The 24,663-nt window shown below is 35.7% G+C and overlaps 1 protein-coding gene and 1 pseudogene across 3 annotated transcripts in view; one reads left to right on the top strand and one right to left on the bottom strand.

Annotated features, from left to right (window-relative positions):
- OTUD4 (OTU deubiquitinase 4) overlaps positions 1 to 24,435 on the top strand; it is a 41,308-nt gene extending 16,873 nt beyond the window's left edge. For 2 of the 3 annotated variants that reach the window (XM_063107610.1, XM_063107608.1), the window contains 15 exons: positions 876 to 1,008; positions 3,434 to 3,491; positions 3,854 to 3,971; positions 4,070 to 4,134; positions 5,573 to 5,667; positions 6,759 to 6,862; positions 6,966 to 7,152; positions 11,978 to 12,140; positions 14,086 to 14,209; positions 14,513 to 14,568; positions 15,054 to 15,134; positions 16,006 to 16,144; positions 16,716 to 16,976; positions 18,016 to 18,056; positions 19,414 to 24,435. In XM_063107610.1, coding sequence (XP_062963680.1) covers positions 876 to 1,008; positions 3,434 to 3,491; positions 3,854 to 3,971; positions 4,070 to 4,134; positions 5,573 to 5,667; positions 6,759 to 6,862; positions 6,966 to 7,152; positions 11,978 to 12,140; positions 14,086 to 14,209; positions 14,513 to 14,568; positions 15,054 to 15,134; positions 16,006 to 16,144; positions 16,716 to 16,976; positions 18,016 to 18,056; positions 19,414 to 20,625 — 2,837 coding nt within the window. In that variant the 3' untranslated portion in view covers positions 20,626 to 24,435. The remainder of the gene's footprint in view (positions 1 to 875; positions 1,009 to 3,433; positions 3,492 to 3,853; positions 3,972 to 4,069; positions 4,135 to 5,572; positions 5,668 to 6,758; positions 6,863 to 6,965; positions 7,153 to 11,977; positions 12,141 to 14,085; positions 14,210 to 14,512; positions 14,569 to 15,053; positions 15,135 to 16,005; positions 16,145 to 16,715; positions 16,977 to 18,015; positions 18,057 to 19,413) is intronic. The other variant, XM_063107609.1, reaches the window with a different exon arrangement.
- LOC134386339 (large ribosomal subunit protein uL23-like) lies at positions 11,092 to 11,811 on the bottom strand (annotated as a pseudogene).
- Positions 24,436 to 24,663: the final 228 nt, after the last annotated feature.

Here is a 24,663-nt window from a genome sequence, read left to right as displayed (position 1 = left end):
GAATTCTTAATGTACTTGTTTTCATAAAGCTCCCTGTAATAAAACCAAATGAAAGTCTTAAAATCCATGTGTTTTTGAATTTTTGGTAAAATTTATTCCCTTGTTTTCAGGACAGGAGGGTTTTGTTTATTTTTTTATTTTTATTTTTTTAAAGCAACAAAGTCATCTAAATATGTGTCTTCCCTTCAGTGGCTGCTGAGAATGCATTTTATAACAGTGTCTTTTTAGTTCCTTATGTAAAATTAAAATCTGGAGCTAAATTATATAGTCAAACATTCTTTTGCTTTATGGAAACGCAAGAAGTGCCTAGTCCAAAGTTACAGTTAGTAGGAAAGCTAAGACTAGCATCCAAGCCTTCTGACTTGTCAGCTAGTGCAGTCTTTATTGTGTTCCTCTTTTTAGCCATCTTAATGTTTTCCATCCAAGTCTTTTAATGTCAGGCATGCTGTATGACATCCCTAAGTTTCAGTCTCTTCATCTGTACAGCCAGAAAGAATAATACTTCAGTGTGCTGAGATTAAATATGAGGGTATGTAAAGGCGTAGCACAGTGTGTAGGATGTAGTAATTGCTCAGTCTGCATGTTTAGCTTTTCATGTCATATTTGTTTCACAATTGTCATATCTTTTTGCGTTATTTTAAAAAATGGCAGGATCTTAGTGATTTCAAACTATAGTACTTAAGTGCACAGACAAATCTAGTTGCTCTCTAGGTAACCTTCTGATTAAATTGTGTTATTGACAATTAGATGTTGCGGATGTCCAGTTAGGATTTTAGAAGCCTGAGCAATAGACAGTCACATTTTTATGCTCTGTTCCTATTTTTAAAAAACTGCCTGTAGTTAATGTTGCATAAAGTCTCTCTCATTAATTGCAGCTCTCCTTTACGAATTGCTGTATGAGAAGGTATTTAAAACTGATGTTAGTAAAATCATGATGGGACTAGACACCTCTGAAGTAGCTGATGAGAACAACAGTGAAATATCAGATTCAGAGGATGACAGTTGCAAGTAAGAAAAATTTAAATCCTAAAATATCTTCCTAATGCCCTACAGAGAAACATTTCAAAAAATATTTCTTCATGGAGTTGTTTCATATATTCAGGAGTTATGGTATTCATAAAATACAGCAATCTGCAGTAGAAGTTTTTTTTTCTCTGCCACTAATTTTACCTAATTTCCATTATGGCACTGTTCCTTTTAAAAGTCATTGTTTTTGGTTGATGAGAATGTCTATGTAATGTAGAAGTATATCTGTAGAATAGATTTGGTCCTATCTATATGTGTATATATAGTAAAATCTTATTTTAATTTTTTATTTTTTATTATAGTAAAATTTTAAAGTTAACCTTTCAAATGTTTACATATCCATTGATGAAAAATATGGCTGTTTAGCTTTCCTTGACTTTCTTTCATTGTTTTCCTCCTTAGATAGTGCCTCCTTTTCTTTAGATAAAGTCCAAAATTGGGGTTCTAAGAATGTGAGCAGCTCTGGATAATGCCTCTATATAGATTGTAAACTTATACCTTTTAACATAAAGTTACTGAGGCCTATTTTTCTTTTCCACACAAGACATACAGGGTAGTGGTTAAGAGCTTGGGCTCTGTACATCTAAACCTAGTTTCAATCCTGGCTTGCTACTAACTGGACTTGAGGCAAGTTACTTAAATTTTCTAAGAAGCCTCAATGTGGTAGCCATAAAATGAGGATATATCCGTATTTCCTTGAAGGGGAGAATTTGTGAGGAATGGGATAGTATGTAAAGTGCATAGCGTAGTCCCTAGATATAATAGTCAACATATATTAGCTGTTATCAACAGTATTAAAGTTTACTTTATCTTATATTTCCATTGAAGCTAAAAGTATATTATTCCTCTTGTATGAGGTTATGAAAGTATCCTACTTGGTGTGTTACACACTGATGCTAGAGATAGAAATGGAATTTAAGCCTTAGGATATCTAATTTTTTATTACAAAAATACTTAAAAATATATATATGTCTTGATTTGTAATTTCAGTCATTTGTTGGATTAAACTTCCCTGATACTGATTGAAAATTTAACTGCTGTTTCTTTCTAACCTGAATCAGTGTGTGCCATTGTAAGTTTAACCGTAGAACAGACTGATTATGTTTGCACAGATAGAAATTCTGCTCCATGATTCTATCCAGGCACCTGTCTGAGTAAGACATGTTATTGAGCATAAGGGAAGTTGGAATAACTTCCTTTGTTGTAAGTAGTTAGAGAATAACTAACTAACTTGTTGTAACTTATTGCCTGTGGATGGAGTGTGGAGGACTTGTGGCACATGCCTTTGATTGCTGCTGCTGTTAATAGTATTAGAAGCAGTTGGGTCTGGGATGGCAGTTGGCAAGTGAAGAGGCTAGTAAGCTGGAGAAGTTTACCGGGGAAAGTGGAGCAGGTGTGTAAGAAGATGTGTTCATTATTGTGCTCAGTTTTTCTTTTTATACTGTACTATTGTAGCCCTTGGAATATGGATTGCCTTTTCTGCATTATTAAAACTTTTTACTTGTGTCATGTCTGACTGAGGACAAAGCTTCAATTAGGGAAGAAGAATGCTATATAACCATGGCAAGATAGATAGGCATAGAGTGGTAATAAGGCGGGAAGACCGAGGATGTACTATATACTCTAGTGCCTGAATTCTTTGCATATTCAAATTGGCTGGTCTTGAAGTACTGGAAATTATGAATGATTTTCTAGTCTAAACTCTAGATACTTGGAGTCTAGTAAATATTGTTGCAGTTAAGGGTGTATTCTTGGAAATTATCTAGAAAACTATAGATTGATTTATGAAGGAGGAACTGTAGAACAGAAGAGTACAAGTAGGTGCAGGTCAGAGCCTCTCTCATCTCATGTGCCGATGTGCCGCTTGACCCGTCATCACTCTATTCCATCCTCAGCAGCCTCTTGGCCACTGTAGGGTGTTTGTAGGTGCTGTTTCCTCTGCCCGGAAAACTAAATAGCCATATGGTTTGTTGTCACACAACCTTTCTTTATCTAAAAAGACATCTCAGCAAGTCCTTTCCTCATCCCACTTTTTATTATTTGAGCTTGCATCCCTGTGCTATCACTTTTTCCTACCTTTTTCCTCCCGTAGCACTTATCAGTAAATATGTTAAATGCTGATTACTTATTTAGTTTGTATCTACTCTCACTAGAATGTATATTTCATGTGGGCAGAGTTTTTGTCTGTTTTGTTCACTGTTAGACCCTAGCACCTAATAATACATAATGCCTGGCACATAGGAGGCACTCAAGTATTTATTGAGTGAATGAATGTAAAATGCATAGGCATTTATGCTACAGTGAATTCAAAGGGCTGGTGACAGTTTTTTGTTGTGTTAGGGTAGAAGTTAATTGTATGCAGATACATATTCTGCTTCTAATTATGGTTATGTTTCTTCCTTCATAGGAATAAAACTGCCACTCCTAATGACGTGAATGAATTTAAACCTTTGGCAGGCGATGAGGTATTTTATTTAGAATGGTTTTAACTAGTTCCTTTAGGTCAGGGAAAGGGCATAAAGAAATATCACGATTTGTAAGAATGAATATGCTAATAATAAAATGAAAAAAAGAATAAAGTTACTATTAACATTTAAAAAAATAAATGGTCTTAATTCTTCAATATAAGAAAGCATATGAATTTAGTTTAATTTTTTTTATGGTATATTTTCAGTAGAGTCAAGGCCATTTACTAGTAAGAAATTTATGGATGACTACTAATTTTTTGAAGGTTATTTTCTTCATTTGATTTTACTCTTATACACATCACAAACAAAAATGTTTTAAAAGCATTTCTGTGTTGATTGGACTTCCTGACTTTGTTTAGCACCCAAAGAACAATGGGGAGTCTACTAGCCTTTCTTTGTCTAGAAAGGTTCTTAAGTCACTCAATCCAGCAGTCTATAGAAATGTGGAATATGAAATCTGGCTGAAGTCTAAACAAGGTGAGTTAAAAATGTGAGCATTTTTTATAAATTTGCTTTGTGGTACTTCAAAATAATTAAGTTAACTTTATATTATATTGTTTTTTTTTTTTTTACAGCTCAACAAAAACATGATTATTCCATTGCTGCTGGCTTACAATATGAAGTTGGAGATAAATGCCAAGTAAGTGATTTGTATAAAAGAAGAAAAGATTTTACTTGAAATCTTGCTTTTTCTAATAGGAACCAAGAAAACAGCTGAGGTTTGAATGTGTTAATTTGTAGTTTCAGAATATATTTATCGTGTATACATTTTAATGTTTAGCTTTTTGACCCATTTGAATACATTACTAAAATTATACAAGTATTATCTAAAACCATGGCCTCCCATCACATGATCTTTAAAAACAATTCAGCCTTTGGTATTCATGCTTCAAAGAAATAACAATGACATTTCAGATATTTAGGTGTTTTCATTACAATTGGCAAATAATTTATTGAAATTGATTCAGACTTGACTTACTACTCAATTTGTTTTGTGAAAGTTATCCTGGAAGATTTTGATACATACATAATGTTTTTCTGTTGGACTGAGGAGGGAGAGTGAACCATAAGTTTTGCCATTTATTTTCAATAAGCGTACTGCCTGGGATTTGTAGCTGATTGTTAAAGGGAAAAGTTGGATTAGATCAGTGTTTCTCAACCTGGGTGATTCCCAACTCCCTACTCCCCCGCCTCTGGGACATTTGAGCGTCTGGATACATTTTTTATTCTTATAACTGGGAGGGTGCTACTGACATCTAGTGGGTAGAGGCCAAAGATGTTTTCAAACATCCTACAATGCACAGGACAGTCACCCCAGAACACACTCCTCGCTGCCCCCAAACAAAGAATTATCTAGTCCAAAGTGTCAATAATGCTAAGGCTGGAGAAACTTTGGATAAGATAATTTACAAGATTCTTTTTCTGTTTTGTTTTGTTTTTTAGCAGAAAAATACTTGTATTTCTAAAACAAAAACCTCACATGCACAAAAAATATCGGAAGTTCATTTTTATCAGAAATCTTTTCCATCAAAAAGTGTTGCCTTTTTAAAAGTACTATAAAACAGCTTTTGACAAACATTTTTTCCTTGACTTGTGGAGGAAACACTTATTTACTTTATAATAAATTGGTTTATGTGAAATGTATCTGACTGACCAGGATTATATCTGGGACATCAAAAATGGACTTTACCTTAAGAACCTTTAATAGTATTCTGATTCTGGGGTATTTGAAAGGTGATGAAGAAGAGGATATAATTCAGTTAGGAGATTTCTTTACAGGATTGTCAGAAATGTGCTCCAATCGTAGAAAAGAGTTGTGGAAGGTTTTACTGTATTTATGTGGAAAACTTGAAAGAGAACAAAGAGAAGGAAGGATAAACAAAAGTTTTCTTTTCTTTTAGGTAGAAATGTGGAGATCTGGGAGGTTAGCGAGATGGGTTTTATTGTACACCCTTTTGATCTTATTTTTACCAATTAATGTTCATTTTCTTTCTAATTGAAGACAAAATAAGTTAAAGACTGATCATTAATGCAAAAGATGCAGGTGACTGATTTTTATTTCTGGAATTGTTCGACAGGTTAGGTTAGATCACAATGGAAAATTTTCTAATGCAGACATTCAAGGAGTTTACTCTGAGAATGGACCAGTTTTGGTTGAAGAACTGGGAAAGAAGTATGTACTGTTCTCTAGCTAAGGCATTTGCTGTCTCTTCCATTTTCCCTAATGTTATCATGAGCATTTCTAAATGGCCCTGTGTGTTTGCAAATTCAATGAAAGATATTGCCCATGCGTAGAAAGTATATTTGTACAGATGTTTAGAAAAATAGTGTGAGTTCAAATTTAGTATTTTGCACGTTGGCAAATTTTAAATAAAGAATACTTGTTTTATTGTGTATAAGAACTGTTTAAAATATCTTCACAAAGGCAGTTTGGGAGGTTGACTAGATTGTAAAGTGGGAGCTTTGGAGAGCAGGGACCATATTTCTCATTTCATTTAGTGCTGCATCGCATGTGGTTAGTATTCAGTAAATGTTTGTCAGATGGAGTAGTAACATATTGGTGACTTGCTTTTATGCAGTGTTATTTTAGAGTACCTTTTATTTTAGTTGCTGCTGCAACTAGAGAAAAGGTAGTAAGTCACACCTTAAACTTTACTGTATTAGTTGCTGCTGCAATTAGAGAAAAAGGTAGTAAATCACACCTTAAAGTTTACTGTGGAAAATTTTAAACAAATGATAAATGTAAGGAGGATAGTACAGTGAACCCAAATATAACCATCAGTTTCAGTAACTAACAGCATTTGCCAATCTTTTCTAATCTATTCCCCCTAATACTTTTCACTTTTTTAAAAAATGGGAATGAAATTGGAATATTTTAAAGCAAATGCAGGCATTACCCCATTTCTCTAGTAATTGTTTATGTGTGTCTATGGCAGAATAAAGACCTCTCTTCCTACCTTAAATACAATACCTTTATGACTTCTAACAGAGTAACAGTCATTCCTTATTTAGTCTTGGTTAGATTGTGATTAGGTCTTTTAGTCTCTTTTTTAAGTCAGAAAATATGCTTTGGATTTTTGTCACTTTATTTGATTAGAATTATGTCTGGATAGCTAAATGCTGTTTGTGCTTAAATTCTAATTTGTCTTTAATGTAAGAACTAAAACTAGAAATTCTTATGTAAATTGATGTAATTCTTAAGTATTTAAGCATTCTTCCTAGGAGTATTTTAAATTATTACAAGTTTTTTTCTTCCTTTTGAAGACATGCACCGAAGAACCTCAAACAACCTCCCCTAGAAAGCTGGAACACAGTGTCAGGGAAGAAGATGAAAAAACCTTCTACTTCTGGACAAAATTTCCATTCTGGTAGGAGCATGTCAAGTTATCATTTCTTAGGGATAGGGATGATGGTATTTGTGGTGGTTTGTTATATGAAAATTATGAGGTTATTTTTGGGTTCTTGTTCCAGATGTGGATTACAGAGGGCCAAAGAATCCAAGCAAACCAATAAAAGCCCCATCAGCACTACCTCCTAGACTTCAGCATCCTTCGGGAGTAAGACAACATGCATTCTCTAGTCATTCTTCAGGGTCACAGCCTCAGAAAGCCTCCAGTGAGCACAAAAATCTTAGCAGGACACCCTCACAGATCATAAGGTAACCTTCCCGAGTGCAAGAGAAGTGGAAATTAAGTGAGAGGCATTTGTTATATTTGCCATCTTTTTGTTCATATTCTTGTCTATAGCATAGTATTAAAAGTATTGTTGATAAAACACTATGTGAGGATTTCAGTTCCTAACAAAAGCAAGGTAATATTGTAGGGAAAGAGACCTTTATTTTTGAATACTTTTTGTCGTATGATTTTTGAGACCTTATCCTAGCCAAATCTTATTCTAGAACTTAATAGTTTTCTGTTGGCTTGTAATATGGTAAATACTGGATTCCAAATTTCATTTCTAATTTCTTGGAGGGTGAGGAACTTAAACCAACCAAAATTGTTGGTTCACTTTGTTCTGATAACTTTTGATTGTTTGCGGTAATATCTATAATACTGAATGGGGCTTCAAGTTTTATTTTTATTTTTTTCAAAAGATGACTAGTAAGGGGATCTTAACCCTTGACTTGGTGTTGTCAGCACCACGCTCTACCAAGTGAGCTAATGGGCCATCCCTATACAAGGATCTGAACCTGCAGGCTTGGTGTTGTCAGCACCACACTCTTCCAAGTGAGCCACGGACTGGCCTTGGGGTTCAAGTTTTAGTTTTGTATAATTGTAAATATAAGTATTCTGACTAAATATACAAAGACTGGTGAAATTCAAGGTCATAATTTTCCTGTGCTTTGTGGATTATAATTTATAGCTGATAAACCCTTCTGCTGAGTAGTTTATAGTCCCTTGAAGGAGCATTATTTGAAAGGGTGTGTCTTAAGTTGAGATTGTCCTCTTCATGCAAACATAGCCATGTCTCCTGTGGGTTACTGTGACCAATGCCTTCTCTATTCAAACTGCCCTCTCCTCAATTGCCTGAAGAGCTTAGCATCAGCTTATGTGCCTGCCAAGCTGAGATCTTTAGTTATTTTATTTCCAGCATTCCCTTTTCTTGAGAAAGTGCTTACCTTTTAGTCATTAAAGGTATTTTATGTCACATCTTCAAGACAGAGAGGTTCTTAGACTGACATTTAGGCTGTATTAGTTTCCTGGGGCTGTTATAACAAACTTGTGGGCTTAAAACAACAGAGATTTGACCTTTCATAATTCTTAAAGGCCAGAAATCTGAAATAAAGTTGTTGCCAGGGCCTTGCTCTCTCTGAAGGCTCTAGGCGATAATCTGGTCCATGCCTCTTCCTACTTCTGGTGTTGTCTGCAATCCTTGGGGTTCCTTGGCTTGTACGTGTATCACTCCAGTCTCCTTCCATCATCATGTGGTGTTCTCTCCATTTGTTTGTGTCTTTCTCTTCTTTTCTCACAAGGACGTCAGCCATATTGGATGTAGGGCCTACCCTACTATAGTACGACCTCATCTTAACTTGATTACATCTGAAAAGATCCTGTTTCTAAATATGGTCATGTGCACAGGTACCAGGAGTTAGGTACCTGAACATACCTTTGAGGGAAATGCAATTTAGTCCCTAACAGATAACTAGTACTTCAAATCCATTACACTATTTTTTTAATTTAAAAAATTATTTAGGATAGGAAGTAAATTCATATTTTCAATGTCCAAAACATTTAAAAGTTATTTATTCTGTATAAAGTCTCCTTCCTATCCGTATTTTCCTAGTGATCTAGTTTCCTTTTGCAGAGGCATCCAGTATTAACAGACTCTTGTGTATCTTTGTAGGGACACTTTATACATGTGTAAGAAATACATATATATTCATAACCCAATTTTTCTCAAGTTCTAATGAGAACAAATGATTAAAAATCAGTTGGGAAAGAAGGTACATTTTATTTCTTAAGGTTTCTCACTACAAACAAAACTCTGTGAAATGGCCTGGGTGAAGAGTGGTCAGAGCCTTGCATTCTTGGCACATCCAGCAACAGTGTGCAGGGACATTTGGGGCCTATGGTGGTTTACATCTCCCAGACAGATGGGATTCATGCCATTAATCAACTAGTTGTGGCTGATGTCTGTTGTCTGGACATTGACAAGACTCCACTAGCACCTGGTGGCAGCTTATCCATTGCCGGCAAAATGCCTAAGATATTAACTTATTTTGAATATTACTTTAAATATTCAATAATGATTAGTTTCTAAATCTGTTTTAATATACTAGTAAAATTCACTCTTACATACACAATGCTAACCTGTGACTAACTGTAAATATCACTAGGTTCCTATGTAAATCAGTCACAATGTCAAATTCTGTAAAGTTTTGTGTCTGTGTATTACCACCACCTTGTTTTATGTCACAAGTAATATATAGCTAATACATAAAAAAGTAGAGGATCCTAATAAGACAAAGTAATATTGTCTGTTGCATAGTAATAAAAACATTGATTAAAAATATTGTTGATAGGAAACATCTGAGTATTCTATTAATTCCTATGTGATTAGACACCAGAAACACCTTGGATATAAATTCAGTTTTTAATAGATAAAAGTATATTTAAATTAGCCATGTGGTAGTTGGTGTGTATTTTCTTTTTCAATCTTTAAGACACCAAAGAGTACTTTTGTGTTCAAAGAAAAAAATGCTTCTTTTCTAGTCTATCAAAAAATGAGAATTTTATTAAAAATTTCATTTCTGCCTATGTCCTTCGTATAGTTACTTTATATTTTTGGCTTCCAAATTTAGGAATTAGTGATTATTGAATATTAAAGTAAGATTTTTTAAAAGCCCAGTCAACATTTAGAAGTTTATAGCTAACAATTCAACTAATTTAAGCCTGTTATAGTTCATCTTGACTTTATTTCTAATAATTAACTCATCAGCTTTGAATTTCCTAGTTATAGAATAAAAGAGAACTGTAATGCTAGGCATAGACCTTCATGGCCTCTTACTTTTTTATTTCTTTGTAACCGATACTGTTTCTTCCTTTGGATAAAACAAAACGAAATATAACAACAACAACAAAAAAACCCAAGCAAGATTGCCATGTATGTTTTCATTAATGGGGATATGGTAGAAATGGTGTTGCTGAACATCTCTCTTCAGGCTGGGTGAAAATAGGAAGGGGTTGATTCTCTGTGTGTGGTAGGTGAGGATAAGATTAAAACATAGTAGTGGTAATTTTTTTGGGTGATAGAAGACAGTGGTAAGGTGGTAATTTCCCAGAGATTCCTGACACTTGCTGAGTCCTCTTTCGAGTCTTATATCACTGGGGTTTTGGGAGGTCTAAGATGATGAGGGTCCAGATTTGCTCCCCTGCTTTTATCTTTGATATGGCTGGGGTTGATTACATCCGCCCTGTTGGAATTAGAGTGTCTGAGGACATGAAATAGCTATTCTTTATTTCAGAGGTAAAAAAAAAAAATCTGATGGTATCATAGTGTCTCTCACACTGTTTTTAGGAAGATTATATCTCTTTGTACTGTGACAAACAACATATTTTTCTTAAAGATTTTGAATTTCCATTTCCTACTGTTGTGGAATTGTTAGGCATGGTAGCAGATAGTATTCATGTTGCCTTTAATAGTTTATGAGCCACATAAAAACATTAGGGTTGTATTATAGGCTACTAAACTCTATTCATGAATTTCTTGTCATTCTTCTTTAACCAAAATTATATTGAGATGACAGCAGTCTTGCTTGTGTAGTTAGTATCCAGCCTTGCACATTTAGTTTTCCTTTTTTTCAGTTCTCTGTCTCCCTTGGTGGTGTCATTAGCAAGAGGGTGGATGGTCCTGGTATCTCATTTGACCCTTGCCCTCTATTTAGAACAGAAAATTAGAATGCTTTTGAGACCCAAACTATCCCATTTATTTATTTATTTATTTATTTATTTACTCACTCACTCACTCACTCACTTATACTTACTTACTTACTCACTCACTTATACTTACTTACTTACTCACTCACTCACTCACTCACTCACTCACTCTTTTAATGGTGAAAAAAATGTGTATTTAGAATTAACCAGCTGGACTCTGTTTAGATGATCCCAATTTTGTTGGCTATATCCAAAGCATCATAATTAGGAGCCAGTCGAACATATGTCATCTTCTCTCCATCAGGCCTGATTGGGGTGTTGACCCTGTCCACATGAATGTCATAGAGCTTCTTCACAGCCTGTTTAATCTGGTGCTTATTGGCCTTGACATCCACAATGAACACAAGTGTGTTGTTGTCTTCTGTCTTCTTCAAGGCAGACTCAGTGGTCAGGGGGAACTTGATAATGGCACAGTGGTCAAGCCTGTTTCTCCTGGGGGCACTCTTCGAGGATCTTTGGGTTGCCTCCGGAGCCGCAGTGTCCTGGGCTGCCGGAAGTTGGGTGATGTGCAGATCTTTTGTTTGTGGCTTTGGACACCTTTCAGCTCTGCATCCTTGGCCTTCAAAGCCTTCACTTTGACTTCTGCTTTGGCAGGGGCAGGAGCTTCCTTCTTTGCCTTTGGCGCCGTCTTGTGAAAAGCTGTTCCTTTCTTTTGAGTGAATTCTTGTGAAAGTATGAGAATATGGCATAAAGAATATATACAGTGCTTACATTTCTGCCATGATGAAAAGGAAAAAAAAAAATCTCCATTTCTGTATCACTTGGAAGTGAGTTATATGTTTCTTTTCCTTTTTTTCCCTCCCATTGTAAGTTTGTCTTCTTGACTCTGTAAGGTAGCCTAACAGAGCCTTCCTCTGTAAGGAAACTATGGGAGCTTCCATTTGCTAAGCGTTTATTAATAACCAGGCTGCCAGAAGTTCTAAAATGTCAGAGTGTAGTTAAGTTAGTTGAATATTTGTATTGAAAATTGATAATTGTATCTTAGGTACTCAGTACATTTTGTCTTTTTTTTTTCCTCCTTTCTGACAAGATTGTTTTATTTGACAGAAAACCTGATCGTGAGAGAGTTGAGGACTTTGATCATACGAGTCGAGAATCTAACTATTTTGGCCTCTCTCCAGAAGAGCGCAGAGAGAAGCAAGCTATAGAAGAATCTCGTTTACTTTATGAGATTCAGAACAGAGATGAACAGGCTTTCCCAGCCCTTTCCGTATGTATAAAAAGAGATTTTTAAAAGTTATTATTTAGAAGTCTCTCATAATATAGTTTCTGTATTAAACTGTGATTTCCAGTGTTAGACTAATAATTTTTAAACTGAAAGGTACCTTAAAGATCATGTAGTTCTCTCTCCTTTTCACATTTTACATGCAGAATATGAGGTCTAGAGATATTACTGAAATGTTGATAACATAGTTGAGGCAAGTAAGTTCATTCATTCACTTGTAGTGTTTAGGCTTATCTTTAGAACCAAAACATGTTTAATTTGCTAGCCAAAGTAAAATGTGGTAGTGGTCAAGATTCAATTAACCTACTACAAGTTACAGCTATAAAATCAGGAAACTTTCTTCACTTTATTAAACATACCAGGATCTGATGTATATAATGAGAGCTATCTTTTACATTGTTCACTGTGTTGGTGGTGGTAGCATATACTGCTGTGGCTTAGTCCTTGTTCTGTGTGTCAGACACTGGCTGTGATGGATGCTTCTCTGATGAAATGTTCTCTCCTTTCAGGTTTTTTTTAACTCTTTTGGGGGGAGTCAGAAGGGAAAACTGTTCTCATGTAGAGTGAAGTATGTGCTGTTTGAGAGGGGTTCATTGGCAGCACAGGAGAGGGATTACTAATTCATTTTTAGGGTTGGGAGCCCCGTGTCTATGGTCTTTTAAGTGTTGGTTAGTGGTATCCAAATGGCCTATGACACGGAATGGTCATTAGATACTTTTTCTTAACAGTTGATTAAACAAAATGGAGTGTTATGGGAGGCTACCCAGTATAAAACATTAAGCCCGACACATTCGATTGTCTGTCTTCTGGTCTCTATGGGATTTCTTAGAGGTCTGAGGAGGAGGTCAGGTGAAAACAGGTGATCTGGAATAGTAGTTCGAATCTGTTGGAAGAAGTGCTCAGATCTTTATGTGAATAGGCATTGTGTGCCAAGTACATTTATCTCATGTCATATGTCATTTTTTCATAATGTTTGTATAATAAACAACTATAAATCATTTAAGCTTGTACTCATACCTTCACTTTTTTCAGTAAGTGAACGGTAAAAGTACAACTATTAAAATATGGAGACAGATTGTGAAATATTTTGGTTGTTAAAATGGGGTCTTCATACTCATCATTTTTAGAGTAGGGAGTCTGATTCTGTATTTGATTTGATAGTGACTTAGGTTTGTCTTCTAGAAAACTCTTGCTAGAGAGGACTGATATCTCCTTTTCAGCTGTGTAAAACATTTACTTACAGTGCTAGAATATGAACCTATGACCCTCAGTGAGAACTTAGCTTAAAATCCTGACTTATTCCAGTCCTTTTGTTTTACCAGTTAGAAGACTGGATCTTGTGATTTGCTGACAGTCAGTAGCATTTCAATGATAGGAATCCTAGTACACTGTATCTGCTAGTTTGCACTTAGGCCCCCCGACGCTCCCCCAAAGACTATGGCTCTACAATGACTTCTTTGAAGACTGGTGCAGAGAATGCTATTTGTGCAAAGAATTTAAGTTACAAGGTGAAGAAGGTTTGGTTAGGGTGGCGTCCTGAATTAGGGATATGAAAAGAAGTCTAACTTAATTAAGGCCTAAGGTCTGATGGTAATGCTTTGACTCAGTAATGAGACTATTAATGTAGAATATATAGTTAAATGTGGACCCGAGAATCAATCTTTTGTAGTTTCAGAAGTATAAAAATATAGGGCTGTGAATTTTGAGAGTTTTAGTTACAAGTATGAAGAGTAAGATTAGTTACAGGACTTTCTTTTTCTTTTTTTTTTTTTGGCGGCTGGCTGGTACAGGGATTGAACCCTGGTCCTTGGTGTTATCAGCACCATGCTCTAACCAACTGAGTTAAATGGGTACCCTAGTTACAGGACTTCTCTTCATGTATTTGTGGGTAATCTTTAACACAAAATGTTGGATTTTGTTCATTTTAAAGAGCTCATCAGTCAGTCAGTCAGCTTCTCAGAGTAGCAACCCAAGCAACCAGAGAAAATCATCACATGTAAGTGATAGAAAAGGAAGTAGGCGGAGAATGGATACAGAAGAACGAAAAGACAAAGGTATGTTATTTCACCGTTTGAAAGCAGATGCTAGAGATCTGTGCCTGGTTTAAAGTAATATATTGGGAAAAGAACACTTTAAATTGTTAAGCAGTTTATATTGGATGTCACATATCTGACTGTTGTAGAGAAACATTACTTTGAGGTAAAACATTACATGTTATTCTAAAAATCACACTTTTTATTGACTAAACATGGTTCAAGAAGTACTTTTGGCTTTCTCTGTCTTCATAATTTGTTCTTCTGTGTTCAAACCTGACTGGTGGCCCATGCTGCCTTTTTAAAAATCTCTATCTGTTATAGACTCTTTCCATGGACATATTCACTTGGATAAAAAACCTGAGCCAAGCACATTGGAGGTAAAAGTTTTAAACACTAATTGCATCTTTTGTTTTTTTACCTTAACATTGTGATAATACAGTAGGAAGAAGTGGAAGAAGATGGAGCTGATTTTAACATTTATAAGTATGTTTTAGGGAAGTAGAAAAGCAAGGAAAAGATACCAGAGCTTGAGAAGTCACTCACAAATCATAACCATTTCTTCAAGGTACATTGGGATGCCCTATCTGAATTGTTGGAAAGTAGCTTTTATTCTCCATCACTCTAGAGTAGACGGAGAAGAGTGGGCTATTTGAAGCCATTCCCCCAGTAAAATCTACGCAGGAGTTTGATATGATAAAGATGTGCAGGCAAAGTTAACCCACCTATTGAAGACCAGATATAATTGGAAAAAATACTCAGTGATGAGAGGAGAGTTCTGTCAGATGCAGGTAGGGTGAATTATAAAGGCAACCACCATTATTCCAGAATTACACCTTCTTTTTTTATTTTTTTGCTTTTAAAGACTGTTAGTGATAGTAAATGTGCAAGAGTTTCATCACCATCAAAGTCAAAGAAATTAGAGTGCCCATCCCCTGCAGAACAAGTAAGTACATTGTTACATTTGACATTAAATGTTCCATTCTCTGAGTTTTTTTGGTCAGTATTTGATCATTTAAAAACAGAAGACATCTATGTGGGAAATGGGGAGAATTTATTCTAGCATCACAATTTAGGTGCAGTTATGATTTTTCTATAATTCTGATGTTAGTTCGGAACGTTCTCAGTGTTTAGGGAATGTTATTTTCTGGACATAGAGACTGTTCTTCTGAATTGATTTTGAAAAAGTTTCTATTTTGTTATCTTTATTACCTTGTGTTGGCTTGAGGATTAGATTTTTGAAGGGAAACTGAATTTCTGCTTTATTTCAAGATTCTTTTTTGAAGAATTGTCTGCATCATTAACAATTATTTCATAGAAGGGAAGGCATGTACTGATGGAAGAGATTTGAAAAATATACATTTAAAAAACAAAACCACCAGTTTATAAGTTTAATGATGAAGGAACCTGAATTCAGACAGACATTTTGGTTCTTGGTCTAATACAGGAGTAGAGAATGTTCAATGTTAAATGCCTTTCAATTAACACACTTCATATTGGTAAGAAAACTTATAGTTAAGTGGCATGTGTTTGTGTGAGTTTTTCTAAATAACTCATCAAATTCAAGATGATTTCAATAATTTTGCTCACTTGCTTTGAAAGCATTATGTTTCTAACTCTGCCAGTGACTTCTGTGACTTGTGTGTAGGCAACCTTTGGTTAGGATCAAATTTGTTTGCATATTATTTTTAGTTGCTGTGCTTTCTTTTGTTTCTAAGACAAGAAGGTGTGTAAAAGGCAGTACATCTGGTGGCTTAACATTAGTGTTTAAGTAAAATGAATTCTTGTCTTTTTCTACCCGCCCCCCATTCTTGAAGAAGCCAGCAGAACATGTGTCTTTGTCAAATCCAGCTCCCATTCTAGTTTCTCCAGAGGTACATCTAACTCCTGCGGTGCCTTCTTTACCAGCCACTGTGCCAGCCTGGCCAAGTGAACCTACAACTTTTGGACCAACAGGTTAGACAAAAATTGAGAAAATCCAACCAACCAACCAACAAAAGCCTTTCAAGTCAGAGCTTTCAAATTCTAGAGTGAGAGTTGCTCAAAGCAGGGTTAGGTGTGTGGAATCTCACAGAGCTTTCTGTGACTCTGCTTTTTTCTCTGCTTCCAGCGTGGGAGGGATAAGTTCATTGGGGTGGTATTCATTTGAGGTATATCTTCATACTCCCAGGAGCATTATGTGTGAGCTGGTTATCTCCACTGGTTGCTTTGATTGCTTCCCTCAGAGGCCAGCTTTTTTTGGCCCCCAGTTGAACCCTTTCCCAGGACCTGTGTCTTACACATGTTTGTAAGAGCTGCTGTTAGAAGACGTTGACTCAGAGCTTGTTTCTTGGGCTCATTACCCTCTATGTGTCTAGGAGAATCCTTGGTTGATGTAAAAAGTATTTCTTTAGATTGCTTGCCTTTCTACACACCATTTTACCAGCTGTAGTGTGGCATTCTTTATATTTAATGTAAACTTGTATTTGTAGAGGAGAATAATTTTCAGCTTTTTATAGTTTTTGTTTCCTTTTTCTCTCTTTTGTAGGTGTTCCTGCTCAAATTCCTGTTTTGTCAGTGACACAGACTCTGACCACTGGACCCGATTCTGCTGTATCCCAAGCTCATTTAGCACCCTCTCCAGTTCCTGTGTCAATACAGGCAGTTAACCAGCCCTTGATGCCTTTGCCTCAGACATTGAGCCTTTACCAAGACCCACTCTATCCTGGGTTTCCTTATAATGAAAAGGGAGATCGAGCCATTGCACCACCTTATTCACTGTGTCAGACAGGGGATGATTTGCCTAAAGGTGAGATCCTTCTCTAAGTTCAAGCTGATTCTGTTCATCAAATACAAATAGGTTTAGTGAGATTAAAAGATACAAGTAGAAATTAGAGGTCTGGTTTCTTAGTAAGCTGAAGGGAAGGGCTTAGGTGGGAAGGACAGTAGAGATTTGGCTATTGGTCATTCACTCCTGTTTCGGCTTAGTTTTATTAGGAAATGCTTTTTGTATATTTAGTAATGGCCCGTCTCCTTGTGCGTTTTTTCATAACCAGCCTTGAAACCATTTTGAATTAGGATCATGACAATTTCACTAACTAAATACGTAAACCTTACTGAATTTTCTCAACACTGGCTTGGTTTTTAGAACTACTCCTATTACTTTATTCATGAAAAAATTATGGAGAAGAGTGAATATAATATGTAGTAGCTGTTATTATAGTACTATACTTAATATTTTTTTTGATTAGAGAATTCTTTTTAAATTTGCTTGCCCCCTTTATTTTTAAGGAATTTATATCCCCCCATTTTTAGTTTGCAAAATTTTACATCTGTAAAACTTGAAAGAGTAGTGCAATATATGCTCTGTACCTGGATTTATGTGGATAATTTTGTTTCACTTGTCAGTGGTTTGATGTTCAAGTTGATAGGTAATGGGCTAATGGCATATGAATACCCCTACCAATCATGTTACTAATAAGTTACGTATATGTTGATTTTATCATTCTCTCAATATTTTCATTTCATGATTTTTAAAGTCTACAGAAAAGTTGAAATATAATGGGCACCTGAGTTTCCTTCTTACTTTTAATCAGATAAAAGTCTCAGCTTAAGCCATTTTGGGATTTAGATGTTAATATAGACAAAGCATATTGAACCTGGAATTACCCTATAGTAATAGCCTGTCTTTCGGTTATATTGCAGTTTTTATGTATGTTTTATATCACAGGCTAGAGAAAACAGTTCTAATAGGTAAAATTGTCTTTAGAACTACATAGTGATTGAGGATGATTAAAATAAAAGCTTTGTGAATGTATAGTTTTAGTGACTAATTATTTTATTTTCAGATAAGAACATTCTTCGGTTCTTCTTCAATCTTGGCGTGAAGGTATTTACATTTTATCATTTTAAAGTTATTTTATTATTTTAAAATTAATACTGTTTTAAATTATTACTCTTTAAATAATGTTAACTTTTATCCTGTCAGTAACCTCAGGTTTACTAAATCTCATTATTTTAAGATTTTTTAGTATTGTATAGTTTGTTTTTGGTGGTGGTAGCAAGCCCCAGTTTTTGCTGTTTTTTCCTCCTAATTGGAGATGGTTTAACCTGTGAGTATATTGAGAAAATGGCCACGCCCTTGGGTAGCCTCGTGGAAATGCCCTCACTGGCAAATGAGATGAAAGATCTAGGTTTGAAGTTCTCCGCCATCACTCTATAACTGTGTAGCCCTGGGCAAGCCACTGAGTGTATCTGAGCCTAGCCTGCTTCGTTTATGGAATGGGGGTAATATTCTCAATATGACCTGCCTCAGCTGTTGAAAGGATCCAAGGAAATAACTTGTGAAAGTACTCCTCTATAAAGGTGGTATGGTTGTTCACTAGCACAGCAGAGATATTTTTTGGGAATTGGTCAGCCTAGAAATAGCTTTTCTTAGAAAGGCTGCTGTAGAGCTTTAGGTACTTGTCAGTGCTGAGTTGTCTCCTGTCCTGAATTAGATTCTGTGGGTTCTAGACAGTTAAAATATGAAATGAAGAGTCCTATCCTAGCCTACTGACCTGTTGCATAAAAGACTTGATTAATTTTACCATTCTCATATATTTCCTAGTTTTATATTTATCTAGTCATCTATATTCATTCCCTGGTTTGGTATTTATCTAATTATAATGTGGGCTTTATCTAATTGGTTAGCCAGTTAATTAGCTGGCTATATTTTCTTCATATTTTGGTTTTTACCTGAACCTTTTCAGAGGAAGGGTTTGGAGTATTTCATTTTTAGCTTAATCCTTGCAGTAGGTGTGCTCTGGGGGCTGCTTGAATTGTGGGGTCCTAACATTGGAGATCACCTTCTCCTATGCCAGTATTTTCCTGGTAAGAACAGGTCCAGACAGGTTAACTGGTCAGCATGGGGCCACACAGTGAGTTACTGGTAGAGCCAGAATGTAAATGCAGTTCTAGCTAACAGCCAGTGATTGAGATACAGTCTCTTATCAATATTTTTATCAGGACTTTGTATTCGTTTCACTATAGGAGCAAGAAATGGAATCTTAAAGCAGTGACTTGATTTTGTAAAATTCCTTTTTTTGTTTGGTATCACAGTGATCTAATATTTGGATTGTAGATTATATGGTCTTTGCAGGCATGAGGAACTTATCTTGAACCCAGTACTTTTAGATAGATATCCACCCAAACCTCTTTTTCCCCCTCCCTTTTTGTTTATTTTACTGTTTTTGTGTCTCTTTTAGGCATATAGTTGTCCTATGTGGGCCCCACATTCTTACCTGTACCCTCTGCACCAGGCCTACCTGGCAGCCTGCAGGATGTACCCAAAGGTCCCTGTCCCTGTGTATCCTCATAATCCTTGGTTCCACGAAGCTCCTTCTGCTCAGAATGAAAGTGATTGTACCTGTACCGATGCACACTTTCCTATGCAGACTGAGGCCAGTGTTAATGGTCAAATGCCACAGGCAGAGATTGGACCGCCGACATTTTCTGCACCTCTGGTTATCCCTCCATCTCAGGTGTCTGAAAGTCATGGACAGTTGTCTTACCAGGCTGATCTTGAATCTGAGAACCCTGGGCAGCTTCTTCATGCTGAATATGAAGAGTCACTAAGTAGCAAGAATATGTTCCCACATCCGTCCTTTGGACCTAATCCATTCTTAGGCCCAGTTCCCATTGCACCTCCTTTCTTTCCTCCTGTTTGGTATGGGTACCCTTTTCAAGGATTCATAGAAAATCCAGTAATGAGGCAGAATATTGTCTTGCCCTCTGATGAAAAAGGAGAATTGGATCTGCCCCTGGAAAGCCTGGATCTATCTAAAGAATGTGGTTCAGCAGCAGATGAGTTTCTGGAAGGCAGGGGTGAAGTTGCACATTCTGTCCCTGAAGCAAGTGTGAGCAATAAGCTTGAAGGCCGGGTGGAGCAATCGTCCCAGACACGGAAGGCAGATATGGCATTGGCTTCCATCCCTCCTGTAGCAGAAGGAAAGGCTCATCTTCCCAATCAGATTCTAAACAGAGAGAAAGAAGCTGTGCCTGTTGAACTTGAGTCTAAAAGGACCACTCAAAGTCTGAAAGAAAAACCAGAAAAAGTAAAAGATCCTAAGACTGCTGCTGAAGTGGTCAGCCCTGGGGCCAACTCTGTGGATAGCAGAGTGCAAAGACCAAAAGAAGAGAGTTCAGAAGATGAAAGTGAAGTGTCTAATATTCTGAGAAGTGGTAGATCCAAGCAGTTCTATAATCAGACTTACGGAGGCAGGAAGTACAAAAGTGATTGGGGCTATTCTGGTAGGGGTGGATATCAACATGTGAGAGGTGAGGAGTCCTGGAAAGGGCAGCCAAGCAGAAGCCGGGATGAAGGTTATCAGTACCATCGAAATGTCAGAGGACGACCATATAGGGGAGATAGGAGGAGATCAGGGATGGGAGATGGCCATAGGGGACAACACACTTGATGGTTGTTGCTAGAGTATTTAGAGCAGAAATCCTTTCTTAGGTGAATGTTTCTGAAGGCTTTAAAAAAAAACACATTAAAATAAAAACCCAAATTGGAACTATTTCCTCCCCTTCCCCTTGACCCTCACTCTCATTTTGGACATGAGTTCAAGGGGGCAGGCAAATTCCTGGCATTGCCATTTTTCTTTATTCAAAATCTGATTTATGTATCGGGTGACAGCTCCCATAAGAAGTAGAAAATAAGTTTGTTAAAGTATTTTTTATAAACAGCTTAGTATAATTAGTGTTTGTTCTTTTTCCTTGTATAAGTTTGACTTCAAGCATTGGAAAATATATGCTTTATAGTGTTTACTAAAGTGACAAGAAAATACACCATTTGACACACTATAGATTCCAAAACGTAACATTGCACCAAATAGAAATGTATATTTTATTATGCAATGCCTTAGTCATAAACTGGGCTCAAACAATTCTCAGCCTAAAACACTGTTGTCTTTTAAAATGCTTCCAACCCAAAGGCCTTTCATCTCAATATCTGTCAAACTTGAATAATGTCTTCTCTTTAATATTACACATAAGGCAGCCTATTAACCTGTGTCTTAGTAATGTTGTATATAGTTCTTTTAATATTCATAGGGTATATTTTTGAATTTTGGTGAGTATTTGTTTAACTTGAGATCGCATACAAGAATAGATGTTTAAGAAATAGTAGGAAATCCAATGAAATGGCTGTTTCCACCAAGAATTCTTAGCACTGGTGTAAATATCATGGTGCCTACTCGAAAGAAATGTAGATGCTATGCATTTTGAAAATAATCTGCATCTGTTAAAACTGCAGAAGTTTTTTAATGCCACTTTAACACTAATGCACTGACTGACAGATTCTAAATATTTTGTGAGAAGAAATGTTAAAAATTTTTAGCTTGACAGGTTTCTAGAGAGAGTTACTGTGTTTTGTTTTTCTCCTTGCACCATTGGTTATGTGTATCACTTTACGTTTGCATGTTCAACTTGTCATGGCTGGAACTATTAGAAAAAAATAAGATGATTGTGACTTCTAGTTCTTTTCTAGAGGATGCTGCTAGAAAATGGTTTTGCTTTGTATGTTATAAGTTTGTTATTGTTAGGTAACATGTCTTTGATCCTGCTTCCTTCCAATGTTTGCAGTGTTCACTAGAGGTTCCCTTTGCATGTTGCACTCTGTTCTCATTTGGAGATTGGACTCTCTGAATTAACACAGTATTCATTCATCTGTGTTACTTTGTAAAAATAACTGTAGCTTATATTTCTTATTTGTACATACCAATGTGAAAATCTGCCCTTAATGTCAAGATTATGTTTTGATCAGGAAGTTTGAGTGCTATGCAAATAATAGTAATTTCTCTTTGCATGCCATGTGTACATAATATATCTAGCCAAAAATAGATGTGGTGGCTTTTTTTTTTTTTTTAAAGCAAATTACTTTAAATGCTAATACAATTCACTTGAATTTGACAAACTGAAGCAGATGAGTTTTCTGGGTTCTCTGATAACCTACAGGAATGTTTGGATGCCAGCTAGGCTCAGTGAGATCTCCACTGTACTGTAATAATGGTTATTTACCTTTGTGCTATTTTAATTACCTAATGTCTGTTTAACTGCTGATTTGAGTAGTAATTAGCATTTAGATAATTTTGTAACATAGGATTTTAGAGAGCACTTTGAAAGATAACATTATGATGGTGCTAGGTAAAAACTTATAAAGACTGGGATGGTTTTGTGGAAAGGAAAATTCTTGAGAGAACCTGTTGAAAGGAATTTCTGTTGTCATCTTCTAAGCTAGATAAGTTGTTGAAGGTACTGCTTAAGCCATTTTTTTCTTAATATCAATTGCTGAATTATCGAATGAGAAGATTAGAGGGTCCTCCATTTTCAGCCCATACTTTTTTATGTAGGATTAACTTACCTGATAAATTTTATAAAAATCACATTTTGATATAAATAACAGATTTAAAGTTCAATATAAGTTTGATCTCAGGAGTCCAAAAGAAATTGCTGTTTCCATTGTCCTTCATTTTATTGACTGGGGTTTGGTCTCAGTTTCTGGAACAGAAGATTGGATAGGAAAGCATACTATTCATTTCTTTACCATCACTTTGTCTTACCTCAACTGAGAAACAGAATACTCTATAGCTCCTGAAAGAAACACTGATTTGGTTCCTGTTTCCCATATGTCAACTCCAGGGCATAATGGAAACAGTGCTGAAAGAGAATTTTAGTGGATGGTACTATTCTCAGTGAACTCTGGAAGAACTCTGACTTTTGATAGTTTAAAAATTATCAATCTTTGCATGAAGATCAGTTTTTTTTCCTTTAGATTTGTTTTAAAATGTATAAGTCCAGGGGATTTTGCCTTATGCTGAGGTCAAACTAGGGCCAGGCAAGCTTTTTGTCTTCCTTTAACTGTATGTCATACTGTATGTTGACAAATGTAATATTTCTATATAAGAAAAAGGAAGCAAAAGTATAGAACTCTAAGAATCATTTGTATTTTGAGTTGGAAATTATGAAAGTTCACCGTATTACAATCACACACATTTTGAAGAACAAATGTTTAGACTGACCAAAGCTCTCTTGTTCTTTTTTTAGTTAGGTGCTTTTGCAGAGCTTGATTCTATCCTCCTTTCCTTTTAGTAGTATGTATCTCTTCTTCAGGTTCCTTTCCTCTTGGATAAATCTTCAACTCTTGTCCCATGTGTTCCTTGGCAGCAGGATGCTGGCATCTGTGTAGTCCTCATGCTGTTTACTAGTAACCCACAAGTTCATTTTCATGCAGACCTAAACTCAGACCTTGCCTTGACCTGGCAGGTTTCCCAAACCATAATGCTGATACAGCTTATTTGATGCAAACTCTATTTTCTTGCAGTGTGTTGTATCCTTTGTGACTCAAGGTTGAGTTAAAATGCCTGTGAACTGCAAACTTGATTGACTTGGTGCAATAAAGTTCCTTTCTAACCAGACTGGTTTAGAAAACATTCAGCCATCCTACAAACTAGCAATATTTATTTTTGCCTCATTTGTTTTACCTACAGTTTTAGATGAGGTAAACTTTTTGTCTTTCACTTTATGGGTACTAAGCAAGGTCCATTCTAAGTGTAGCTGAAGAGAATGCATATTTGGCTACACTGTTTCTGTTTACTGTATTTTGCTCCCTATATTATATCTAAATGCTATTATTTTTGTTTAAAATTCTAATGGCTCACTTCCAGTATGTCAATTTCAAAGAACTAAGGTTTTGCTACTAGTGTCAGACATTTACTCTCCCATTAATTGGGATTTTTTTAAAGAGATTTTTTTTTCTCCCCTGAAATACAAGTTTTAGAAAATCCTATAAGAGGGGTGGGTGCATGTCTTAATGCTGGGAAACAGCAACTTTAGGGTTGAATTTACTTGAATGGATTAAAAATTGCATTGTTATGGAGTTAGAAAAAACTTATGTATGAAAAATGATAATAGCCTTACACTGAGTACAAGTAATACTTAAAAGCATGTGAAGATGTGATCATTTGTGATGTTACATGTAAAAAAAAAAAAGTATATATACATATCTTTTGAAGTGTTGGAAAGGAAAATAGTACTTTATATACTTTATCATATCACTTTTTGTAAGTGTTGAATATATTCCTGTTTATTTTTCTATGTTCTGTTTTGTAGCCTTAAGAAGTGTTTCAAACATATCTGAATGTATAAAATAAGAGTAAATGCCCTACATGGTGTGATGCTGCATTATATAAAAAAACTGTGTGCATATATTAAATTTTGTCTCTTGATTCTGCTTGTGATTCTTTGGTTACAGGGTTAAACAAATTTCCATGGTATTTTTCCAGCCAAAAGAGAATTCCAGTATGGGCAACTAAAAACCATGTTTATTTTCCCTACTATATATACATGAATCTGAGAAGAAGGCCAAGTTATTTGCCTAATAAGGTTGTTCTACTAGTAAGTGGTAGAATTTGGGTTTTATAGCTAGTGCTATCATTTTTTCAGTAATCACCAAA

Source organism: Cynocephalus volans, chromosome 9 (assembly GCF_027409185.1).
Source record: "Cynocephalus volans isolate mCynVol1 chromosome 9, mCynVol1.pri, whole genome shotgun sequence".
Taxonomy (NCBI): domain Eukaryota; kingdom Metazoa; phylum Chordata; class Mammalia; order Dermoptera; family Cynocephalidae; genus Cynocephalus; species Cynocephalus volans.
The sequence above is the reverse complement of the archived record's forward strand: the minus strand, read 5'-3'. Positions and strand labels throughout refer to the sequence as shown.